Source organism: Rhamphochromis sp. 'chilingali', assembly GCF_963969265.1.
Source record: "Rhamphochromis sp. 'chilingali' genome assembly, chromosome: 8".
In the NCBI taxonomy this organism is placed as follows: Eukaryota; Metazoa; Chordata; class Actinopteri; order Cichliformes; family Cichlidae; genus Rhamphochromis; species Rhamphochromis sp. 'chilingali'.
The window spans coordinates 29,436,473-29,447,562 of NC_137935.1; the positions used below are offsets into that span (position 1 = coordinate 29,436,473).

General features: G+C 42.3%; 2 protein-coding genes across 6 annotated transcripts in view; one reads left to right on the forward strand and one right to left on the reverse strand.

Moving 5' to 3' along the window:
- rap1gap2a (RAP1 GTPase activating protein 2a) overlaps window positions 1–5,431 on the forward strand; it is a gene marked incomplete at its 5' end in the record, with an annotated part of 112,025 nt that extends 106,594 nt beyond the window's left edge. For all 4 annotated transcript variants that reach the window (XM_080888280.1, XM_080888282.1, XM_080888281.1 and 1 more), the window contains 3 exons: window positions 4,388–4,490; window positions 4,634–4,707; window positions 5,053–5,431. In XM_080888280.1, the coding sequence (XP_080744406.1) occupies window positions 4,388–4,490; window positions 4,634–4,707; window positions 5,053–5,061 (186 nt within the window). In that variant the 3' untranslated portion in view covers window positions 5,062–5,431. The remainder of the gene's footprint in view (window positions 1–4,387; window positions 4,491–4,633; window positions 4,708–5,052) is intronic.
- Window positions 5,432–7,078: 1,647 nt separating this feature from the next.
- LOC308400528 (uncharacterized protein) lies at window positions 7,079–11,022 on the reverse strand. 2 transcript variants are annotated; one of them, XM_080888285.1, is made up of 5 exons: window positions 10,471–11,022; window positions 9,616–9,957; window positions 9,275–9,520; window positions 9,145–9,173; window positions 7,079–9,029 (listed from the first exon to the last, which is right to left on the reverse strand). In XM_080888285.1, exons 1-5 carry the CDS (start codon window positions 10,520–10,522, stop codon window positions 8,922–8,924), a joined length of 777 nt encoding a protein of 258 aa, XP_080744411.1. In that variant the 5' UTR covers window positions 10,523–11,022; the 3' UTR covers window positions 7,079–8,921. The 2 variants fall into 2 exon arrangements, with proteins under 2 accessions (XP_080744411.1, XP_080744412.1); XM_080888286.1 differs by having other exon boundaries at window positions 9,275–9,508; window positions 10,471–11,013.
- Between the last annotated feature and the right edge of the window lie 68 nt (window positions 11,023–11,090).

Genomic DNA, 11,090 nt, shown 5'->3' on the forward strand with positions numbered 1-11,090 from the left:
ATCGCACAAACTTGGAAGAGTTGGTCGGATTTGTGCAAGATGCATTAGGTGGCAATGGACAAATACAAACATACAGATGGTTACACCCTCGTGCAGCAAAGAGGATGCATGTTGAAGCACAAGACACAATAAGACAGTTGATCAAGTTGTTTTGCTAAGTCATCTACACAAGGCAGAGGAAGAATAGCAGCCTACGACATCATCTCAAAATAGTATTTCAAGTTTAATCTCGAAATTTTGACTTATTTTTTTTTCTTAATGTGGCCCTAATATTCTGTCGTATCTGTACGGAGTCAGAACCAAAGGTTTGAAGTTGTTGGTGGTGTCAGTGTCGTGGATGAAATAGTCTATAATTACTAAGAACTGCTTCGTAGTAAGCGCATGTCAATTATGATGATTGCAGCTCTACTTGATCGCCTTGTATCAGATAAAACCGCTTCAAGGTGTTATTTTATGTTACCTGAGAAACGCTGTGAGATTGTTCCTCAGTGTTTGGCAGGAGATCAGCTTGCACAGATGATCCCTACGCAGTAGAAACTCTCAGAGAGAGATAGAGACACGGCTTAAATGCCAGAGAAAACTGTTAAAGTAATCGTTAAGTGCCTGATGCAGCAGTAAAGTACACCAGCGGGCATCACAAGGGAGAATCTGATAGGCTGGATGGGAAGAAAAACGCAGTCTTTATTAGCTAATAGAGAGACTTGAAGCAGCAGATTAAAACTATTTGTAAAGTTTGTAGGGCTCAGTTCTTGTTTTTTTGTTATTTTACTTTTTTAAGTCCATTAGTTTTTACAACCTTTGGAACTATGTGAATTAGCATTTGTAGAGTCTTTATGCTACATTTAGCTCGTTAGCTAGCATACTAGCTAGCTAGCACACACACACACGCACACATACATATACACTCAACAAAAATATAAACGCAACACCTTTGTTACTGCTCCCATTCCCCATGGGATGGACATAGAGACCTAAAATTCATTCCAGATACACAATATAACCATCCCTCCCAAACAGTGGTCACAAATCAGTCCAAATGTGTGGTAGTGGGCACATCTGCTATATTGAGATAATCCATCCCACCTCACAGGTGTGCCACATCAGGATGCTGATCTGACATCATGAGTAGTGCACAGGTGTACCTCAGACTGCCCACAACAAAAGGCCACCCTGGAATGTGCAGTTTTGTCTCACAGCAAAATGCCACAGATGCCACAAGCAATGAGGGAGCGTGCAATTGGCATGCTGACAGCAGGAATGTCAACCAGATCTGTCGCCCGTGCATTGAATGTTCATTTCTCAACCATAAGCCGTCTCCACAGGCGTTTCAGAGAATATGGCAGCACATCCAACCGGCCTCACAACCGCAGACCTCGTGTAACCACACCAGCCCAGGACCTCCACATCCAGCAGGTTCACCTCCAAGATCGTCTGAGACCAGCCACCCAGACAGCTGCTGGAACAATTGGTTTGCACAACCAAACAATTTCTGCACAAACTGTCAGAAACCGTCTCAGGGACGCTCAACTGCATGCCCGTCGTCCTCATCGGGGTCTTGACCTGACTCCAGCTCGTCGCCGTAACAGACTTGTGTGGGCAAATGCTCACATTCGATGGCGTCTGGCACGTTGGAGAGGTGTGCGCTTCACGGATGAATCATGGTTCACATTGTTCAGGGCAGATGGCAGCTGAGAATGTCCCAGTTCTTGCATGGCCAGCATACTCACCGGACATGTCACCCATTGAGCATGTTCGGGATGTGCTTGACCGGCGTATACGACAGCGTGTACCAGTTCCCACGAATATCCAACAACCTCGCACAGCCATTGAAGTGGAGTGGACCAACATTCCACAGGCCACAATTGACAATCTGATAGACTCCATGCGACGATGTGTTGCACTGCATGAGGCAAATGGTGGTCACACCAGATACTGACCGGTTCTGGGTCCCCAGACCCCCAATAGCGCAAAAAACTGCACATTCCAGGGTGGCCTTTTGTTGTGGGCAGTCTGAGGTACACCTGTGCACTACTCATGATGTCAGATCAGCATCCTGATGTGGCACACCTGTGAGGTGGGATGGATTATCTCAATATGGCAGATGTGCCCACTACCACACATTTGGACTGATTTGTGACCACTGTTTGGGAGGGATGGTTATATTGTGTATCTGGAATGAATTTTAGGTCTCTACGTCCATCCCATGGGGAATGGGAGCAGTAACAAAGGTGTTGCGTTTATATTTTTGTTGAGTGTATATATATATATAGATATATATATTAGAGATGGACCGATCCGATATTACGTATCGGTATCGGTCCGATACTGACCTAAATTACTGGATCGGATATCGGAGAAAAATAAAAAATGTAATCCGATCCATTAAATATCAGGAAAGCACCTCACAAAACTTGCAACACGCTGTAACTCACCTCAGAACGTTAGCACGTCGGAGCAGTATGCATCACGTGATAGAGCGGCTGTGGCATGCGGGACCTGTCGGTGGTCTGGATAGCATTTGGAGCTTCGCTAGCAACCCGGCATTTCATCTCCGACAAAGTTATCCCCAAGAGAAGTAAAGCAAGTGTGTAAGTCCATCTCTGAATGTTTGTAAAGCATTCCTGCTTTAAGCTTAACAAGCGACTGCCTCTTCTTGCTGCTACATCAATCATGAAACTGCTTAACGATCAGCTGATCGGCTTTTCTGTCGGGAGTACGTCTCTCTTGTTTGCTTTTGGCCCACTTTGCACCAGAAAGAGGAAACCAGCGGCTGAACAACAGCAGCACGTTTAAGCTCTATAAGCTGTTGTTAGAATTTATTTAATATTACTTTCTACTCGAGGATCTTTTTCTACGTAGCTGACGGCTGGTAACTGTGCAGGGGCGGATCTAGCAAAGTTTAGCCAGGGGGGCCGATAGGGCATTAACAGGGAAAAGGGGGCACAAAGACACACTTTTCTTTCTTATTCTCATTTAAAATGTCTCGCTTTTAATAAATAATTATCTGACAGCCAAAGTTTTAATTTGATGCAAAATGAATAGAAGTCAATTACTGTATATAGTAACTATTAAGTCTAATATATATATATATATATACCCTAGTAAGCTATAGTACTTTTTCCTTTGTGAAGGTACCATCTGTGCAGTCTGCAATTTTGTTGAAGAAAGATGTTGAATCTATTTAATATTTCTTGAAAAATAATTGATTTCTGTGCATTTTTTTTTCCACACTGCATCAAATTAAGGTTGATTACGTCGATTAAGCATCATGAGGTGGAGCGTGAGGGGTGGTTCCCTATTTTTTATTTATTTATTTATTTTTGTTGTTGCTGGGAGTTGGAACCCTATTAGTTAGGTTGCTTAATATATATGCTAAGTACTCTTTAAAATACCAGAATAGGGAGGATGGTGTAGGTTTAAGTTTATTAGATTGATCAGTATTGCTGAACTATGAAATATTTTTTTTGCATACAGGTATAACAGAATAGCTTTAGTGTAGTTGTTGTTTTAAACTTGAGTATGAACTTATACAAAATGCAGCAAGATATTTAAAAAACAGCTTTGTTGATTAAAAAACACTATATCGGATTCATATCGGTATCGGCAGATATCCAAATTTATGATATCGGTATCGGTATCGGACATAAAAAAGTGGTATCGTGCCATCTCTAATATATATAGATATAGATATATATAGATATAGATATATATATAGATATAGATATATATAGATATAGATATATATATATTTCAAAACCTTTACCCCTAAAAAACTTCTAGGAGAGCTATTATGCTAATCTACTTTGAAAGCGCTCTGAGTGCTCAGATAGAATAGAAAAGCGCTATATAAGAACAAGTCCATTTACCATGTTAACCTATGCACTGTCTCTCTAAAGCATTTTTTTCTGCTTTGGTGTGTTTATGATGTCTGCGAGAGTCGTGCTCACCTCAGTTTGTGTTTTTCTTGCGTCTGTGTGGGTTCTCTCCAACTACTCCACCCAAAAGCGTGTAGCTACTGGGGTTAGGTTGATGATTCTAAACTGACTGAAGGTGTGAATTGTTGTCTGTGTTAGCTAGCAAAACTATTTTTAACTATGAAGAATGCAGATTGACTCTAGTAGAATGCGGGAATCAAAATATTGAGTTAGAAATAAACTTAAGACACTACATCACCTATTTTAATCTAACCCATTTTATGATCATTTCTCCCTCCAAGCCAGCTCTACCCAACTCCTTGCAATGTTTCCCACTTTGCTGAGGGCCAAGTTAAATTCAACTTCAGCAAAATTCTGCTCCCTCGTTTCAGAGAACCTCTTTTAGCCCCCCACCCCCGTACGTCTGTGTCCATATTTAACTTTCGTCCTCCCGCTTTCTCTCCTTCCCTCAGGCCAGCCATCCACCCATAGCTTCTTCCTCTGCCTTCAGCCCCGCACTCAACATAGAAAGCCAAGGGTCCTGCACCCCTGTCATCATGTGCCGCAGTCCAACAGGTAAGCCTAAATTCACGACGCATTTGTGGACTAGCTTTTAGTCCAGTTTGAACAGAATGATACGCCAGAGGTGGATGAGTTCATTTTCTAATGAGCATTTCCTTTGTTTCCTTTCCGTCTCCTCCCTTTTTTTCCTTCCACAGATGGAAAAACTAAGACTTCACCGAGGTCAAACTTGAAGTTCCGCTTTGACAAAATGAGCCACTCATCCACGACTGTAAGTCTGATACTTGAACACTGCCTTGTTAAGGTTTTTCAGTAGGATATTTCCAACTTTTTGAGACAGAAGCTCCATAAAACTTTTAAAGAGAGAAAGTTCGACATTGAAATTAAGATAATTATGGCAGAACGCTGGCAGCGATGCCAAAAAGTCCCCTGGTGTGTGTGTGTCTGTCTGTTTTTTAACACTTTGTCTATCTTATAGACATCTCATTATCTCTGGAACTCTGTAATGTGACTGAAACACTCAAGCTGATGTTGGGTAATAAACCCGGACTGAAAGACGTGTGCTGAACGCTCTCTCCTCTTTTGTTTTTTTTTTGTTCCCTCTTTTCTCTTTCAGTCTGAGTAGCTTTGAGTGGAACGGAAAAACCCCAACCTTGCACAATGAAGGGACAGCGCCTGCTGACAGAGCTGCAAAAAAATAAAACAACGACAACAAAATAAAAAAGTCACAACAACAACCACAAAATCACTGTAGAACTACTTCCCAATGCCAAGGATAACCTGAGAAGGTTACCGAGTCCCCCGCACACTAGAATCTAACTGAAACTACTGTGAGTATATAGGGAGGAGAAGCAGCTGACATTTTGGCTTTTGTTTCTAACCAGTCTTTAGCTACAGATTAGTCGATGCTCGCTGCACCGTTGCTCATCCACCTTTCATGAGGGTCTTTGGCGTGGCTGTGATACTGTGAGTTCAAGCCGAGCTCGGCTTTTTTTCCTCAAGCGTCTTGTTTGATAGAGAGAAACACGATGACCTCCTAGAAGAATTGTGACACGAGTTTATGGCCAAACTGTTAGCCTTTATCTCACTGACTGTTGAGTGCCCAGTGGAGGAAGAAAAAAAGAAATCATTAGCCATCAGGATGTATTTGCCTTCGCCCTTGAACAGACGAAAACTGCGCACAGAAGACTCGCAGTAGCAAGACCTCGGAGGCGCCGCGGCTTGGAGTCTTCTCCACTGTGCTCTCTGAGCTTGTTCTTTGCATAATGTAAATGCTTTTTTCAGAGAACAAGTTTTGATTTCGCCGAGGCTTTTTGCAATCCCGCTAGCTGCTGCATTGTGTCTACTGCACTATAAACGTGACGTGTCTCCTCCTAGGACAGCATTTCTGTATCCGTAGGGGCAACTTCATAGACTTGAACTCAAGAGCAGGGTGGGGGGCGGGGTGGGGAGGGGCACTGCCAACACATTTTGCCACAAGCTTCTTTTAGCCAAAGCTGCGCCTTACAATCTATCACACACATAGAAAAAGCCCTTTTCGCCGCTGACACGTTCTTTCTCAGCCTCCGTCTCGTCTCTGTGCGTCTCACTATGTGAGAGGACGGGGATCTGGTTACAGCACAGTTGTGGGTAGCCGAGCTACACCCACATTTGCTCAAAATAGATGTTGCACTCAGTGAAAACATTTCACCTTCTGATACCTCCCATTGAAACTCGCTAGCTCGGTGTATCGGCGTGTACGTACGGCAGCTCTTTAGGACATCTTCAGGGTTTTTCCCAGGATGTGAGCTGATGAGGATGACTTGAAAAATATGAAGTTCAGGTTATAACGAACCACCTATGAAGTTACAAAAAACACTTTGAATGTAAACTATGAGCCTTTAAAAAAAGGACTTAGCTGTTGCAAAAATATAAGTAAAAACTGCAAAGTTGGTGCTCGCAGGCACAGAAGGACCACGGGTCTAATCTTCAACTGACATTAGCCTGGAAAAGAAGCATAAAAACACACACATTCGCTTCCAGTGTGACCAAAAACAATCAAGCTGGTGTGTGTTAATGTCGGTGTAATCTTACTGTGTAGGGAACAGTTCCTGTAGTTTAGGCTGGCCTAAGAGTGTAAAAGGTTTAATAGCTAGTTTCACCCAAATTACAAACGCCCTCTGTGATTTACATGTAGGTCACCTTTTAACTTGCCAGGAAGCTGTTCTAACTTGAGTAGTACCTTTCTAATTTATCAAGACTAGAGGCAGGCGTGTTGCCAAACACACGCTGCCCTCGGTCGGTGATTACCTCGAGTAAGGGAAGCAGGGATAGAAATCCTCTGGGGAAGTTCAGATGTCATATAGTTTGTAGCAGGTGTCGCCTAAAAAAAAAAAGCCCTGCAGCCTTTCCTTTGTTAATACGCTTAAGTTATTAAACTTTTTTTGCATCGATGTCATGTAAAAATTGTTACTGCAGAGTACGCTAATTAATGGTGAAATGATTAAAGGAAATGTATTAAGTTAAAAGATGTCTAAACATGTATATGTATATTTGGTTATGTAATGTGCCATTGAGAATTTATTCTAAAATAAAATGTTGTATTTTGTGTCATATTTGTGTTGTTTCAGGTTTTCTGTTGTTTTGTGTTTTTTAATGCAATCTCTCCACACGGGTGCTTTTCTTGTCTATACTTTAATGTGTAATATATTTGAACATGTGAGGGAAGTTTGTTTCACATTTTGTTGAAACTGCAGCGCCATCACATTATTCTGACAGCAGTTAATGTGGTCACATTTTTAACAATACAAACCAGAAGATCTGTGAAATCGTCTCACAGAGCAGAGTCTGCTTACTGTAGCGCCTCAGGGTGGTACAGCTGGGCGATGCAGTATCTCCTTATTATATGTAACATTACATGAAAGTGATCCTTTTTTAAAGTGGCTCTTTTTCTGGTTCCTACCTAAAGTAGTCCCATACAGTCCTGTGGAAAAGTAAGTCCACACTGTTATTAAATAGCTTCCAAAATAAACTTTAGCAGCTGTTTTTAGTCTCTTACATCCTTTTGGATGAATTGTGGCCCACTCTTCTTTACAATGTTTCTTCAGTTCATTGAGGTTTGTTTATGCACAGCTCTCTTAAGATCCCGTCGCAGCATATCAGTCGGGTTGAGGTCTGGACTTTGACCAGGTCGTTGCAACACATCAATTTTTCTCTTTCTCAGCTGTTCTGTTGTAGATTTGCTGCTTTGCTTGGAATTATTGTCCTGCTGCATGACCCAGGTGCAGCACAACTTTAGCTGTCATATTGATGTCCTCACATTTGACTCTACAATATTTTGGTATTCAGGAGAGTTAACGATTGACTTACTGACTCCAAGGTTCCCAGGTCCTGTATCTGCAAAACAAGCCAAAAACATCACCCCTCCACCACCGTGCTTGAGCTAGTATGAGGTGTTTGTGCTGATATGCTGTGTTTGGTCTTTCCTAAACATGGTGCGGTACATTACAGCCAAACAGCTGCACTTTGGTCTCATCTGTCCAAAGAACATTGTTCCAGAAGTCCTCAGATTTATTCAGATGCAATTTCATAAACCTAAGTCGTGCTGCTATGTTCTTTTTAGAGAGAATACGTTTTCTTGTCTTAAAACATCCAAAAAAGCCATGCTCATCTGTTTTTGTTCATTTTTATCCACATCTAACCCAACCCGCTGATTCTGTTATGTAGATCTTCCCGGCAGCAGCAATTGCTTCTTTAAGAACATTGCTGATGTCTTCCCTCCTTGGCAAAGTGTTCACACACACCTGAATGCTCCAGATCTCCAAACTGCCCAAACCTCGGCTCTCATCGAGGCGTTCACACCTGGTCATCAGTTTATCAGATGCATTTGATCAACTGCACCTGGCTGCTACTTACTCTTTTAATTCCTATGGAAGCAGCAAAGGTCTTAGTTTTTCATAGGACTGCACAGAGTCCCGAGAAAACCTTACAGGACTATACATGTGTTTTGGTTTTTTAGAAGGAAGCTGCATCTGTGGTGAGAGGCTCCTGCTCAGTATGACAGTATGGTAGGAGATAATAAGCACAGGCGTTTCCCTCTCTCCTCCTGTCCTGTGTTACTAGCTAGCTGCTGGCTTGTTTCGGTCAGGTGATGTGGCTGGCGGTTGTAATTTGGCAGGAAGAGTAGTTCCTACATGAAACTGCTCAGTACAGGGAGATTCATCTGTAACTAGCACCTCACACCCTCCCCCCACAAAAAAGTCTAGATGGAAAAATAGCAAATATGGGCCAGAGGGAAAAACTTGTGTTTGATTCTGTGGTAAACTGTCACTTTAAAGACTTCACGAAATGCAGAGTATCAAGCTTGTATCAAAGATGCAGTTTGCATCAAAACAAAAACAAAAAAACACGAGAAGTGGCAGCTACCACGTTCAGTGTTTCGTAAAGACATATATATGAAAGGATATAACTTTATGATTTAATTCATAAAAATAATGCATAACTCCATTAGTGGTTGTCAAATCTCAGGGATGAGTAGACAGTTGCAGAATGGGCAGGCTGTCTCGTGGCTCCCTGCTGCTTCAGTGCACCTTCTGAAATCACTGCATACATCACCTGTAGCATTGTGAAAAGTAAGGGGGCGGGGGGGGGGGGCACAGTTTAGGAGATGCAAGCCTGTCAGTGAGTTCCCAATGTTCAGGGACTGTATTGAAACAGTACGTTCACTTACTTCTGGCTTCCTCTTGACTTTAGGTGGAACTGCAAAAAACAAAAAAAAGAAGAAAAGACAGCATGGTAAAAATTGCCGTTCTGAGTATTGCCTCATAACAGGTTAACAAAAGGAAACACACAGGATATACCTTTGGGAGGGGGTGTTTTGCATTTCTGTGGTACCGGGCATCGAGGTGGAGGTTGTGGAGCCGAGATGGTTTGTTGGGCTGCATATGGAACTTCATATATGACCTCTGCCCTGGGAAGTGGCTGTGGTTTGACCTCTGAGCTCAGACAGCGAGCCAATTCCAGGATGATGGGAAGGCAGAGTAATGCACAAGCACAGATCAAAACCCTGTGCAGGAGTTTCCTTGGAGAGGGACCTGTGACGAGAGCTATATGATGAGGAGGATACATGACAAGCAGTAAGACCTGCTGGCCAAAATGCAGATGCACTGTGATGCACTTCATTATATGTCATTCTCTGTACCTGCAGTAATGTTCACGTGCGTGCGATGTCCATTTTCATTTATACCTATATCCCAAACAACCATGCATCCATAGGAACCTTCATCCGACTGGTTGACACTCTGGATGTTTAAGAATAGCTTTGTCTGACTGGCTGAAATTGTCTTGTTGGTCAAATGGTGTCTCTCGCTTTCCTTCACAGGCTTCCTAACATCATATGTTGAATTTTCCCACATCCAGGCACCGGTCCAGTTGTTTCCACAGTGCTGAACTACACAGGACAATGACAAGATGCCCCCTTCTGGCACATAATACATCTCGCGTTTTGCCAAAATACTAAGCTGGCATTCTTCAGCACAGAGACCTAAAAGAAGGAATTTAGATTTAAGTCACTGTAGCGGAACATGAATGTGTAGCCAAGGAAACTCGTGCAGTTTGGTGCTCCTTTGTCCCAATCTGGTTAGATTATAACCACTAAAACACATTAATAATCAGCGAACATAAACACACACGCACATGTTTTTGTTTAACTTGGTACATCTGCTAATTTCCATATGCAGTGAAACACACGTCATTCAGAATAAAATACGCATATGGCGGCCACATTTAAAAGGCACGGAGCTTAACAAACATGTCAAAGAACTAGACGCACGCAGTACGCTTTGGCATGACCGTGATTACCACAGCTTTTAAGGCAAACACATGGCAAATGGCATCTTATTATAGAATACTGAAGATGGAGAGTTCACACGAGTGCTTTAACAAAACACCCCCCCCCCCAGAAAAAAACAACAAAAAACAAAACTTAAGGCAAGAAGAGAGACTTTCTTTTATGTAATGAGAACTTTGGTCAGAGTTTCAAAAGGAGATCACTTACCAGAATGGAAGACATAGACGAAGCTGATGACACCGAGGAGATAGGTATACATGTCTGACTGTAAAGATGTGTTTAACGGTGTTTTTGTCTGCCGTTCATCACTTCCCCTAAGAGAGTTTGTGCTTACATTTTACGGCTGATTCTTAAATGCTGCCACACTTTCTGGAAATCAGAGTGGGCTCACGGTATTTCACTTTCTTTTACTCAGTAATTATGTTGTATTTCCTTTCTCCTGCTGTTGTTCCAATCCGGTCAGAGATGAAGGAAGTGAACACTTACCCACACATGCAGGCACAAGCACACACACGCAAAACTGAAATACGGGAAGCAGTGATCTCATGAACAGGAATATAAAATTTCCTGCAGGAAAGGGGCTGGCTTCAGAGAACTATAACATGAAGAGACAAAAGAGAACAGAAACCAGCAAATCCTTCTCCTTCTCATTTCTGTGCAGGTCTTGATTAACATTTTAGTCCAGAGACCTTGATTAAGGCATAGATGGCTGATTATGTGGTTATTTGGAGTTTACAGATCTCTGACAGCTGAAGCTGAATAGCTCACTAGCTCGGTGGTTTTCAAACTTTGGCATCTCCCACTTCAGAAGCCAAACAAGCACTACT

Coding starts and splice junctions, on each gene's coding strand:
- LOC308400528 (XM_080888285.1), bottom strand. CDS start 10,522: ATGTATACCTATCTCCTCGGTGTCATCAGCTTCGTCTATGTCTTCCAT. Junction 9,521..9,615: donor GCACGTGAACATTACTGCAG/GTACAGAGAATG, acceptor CTCATCATATAG/CTCTCGTCACAGGTCCCTCT. Junction 9,174..9,274: donor CAAAACACCCCCTCCCAAAG/GTATATCCTGTG, acceptor TGTTTTTTGCAG/TTCCACCTAAAGTCAAGAGG.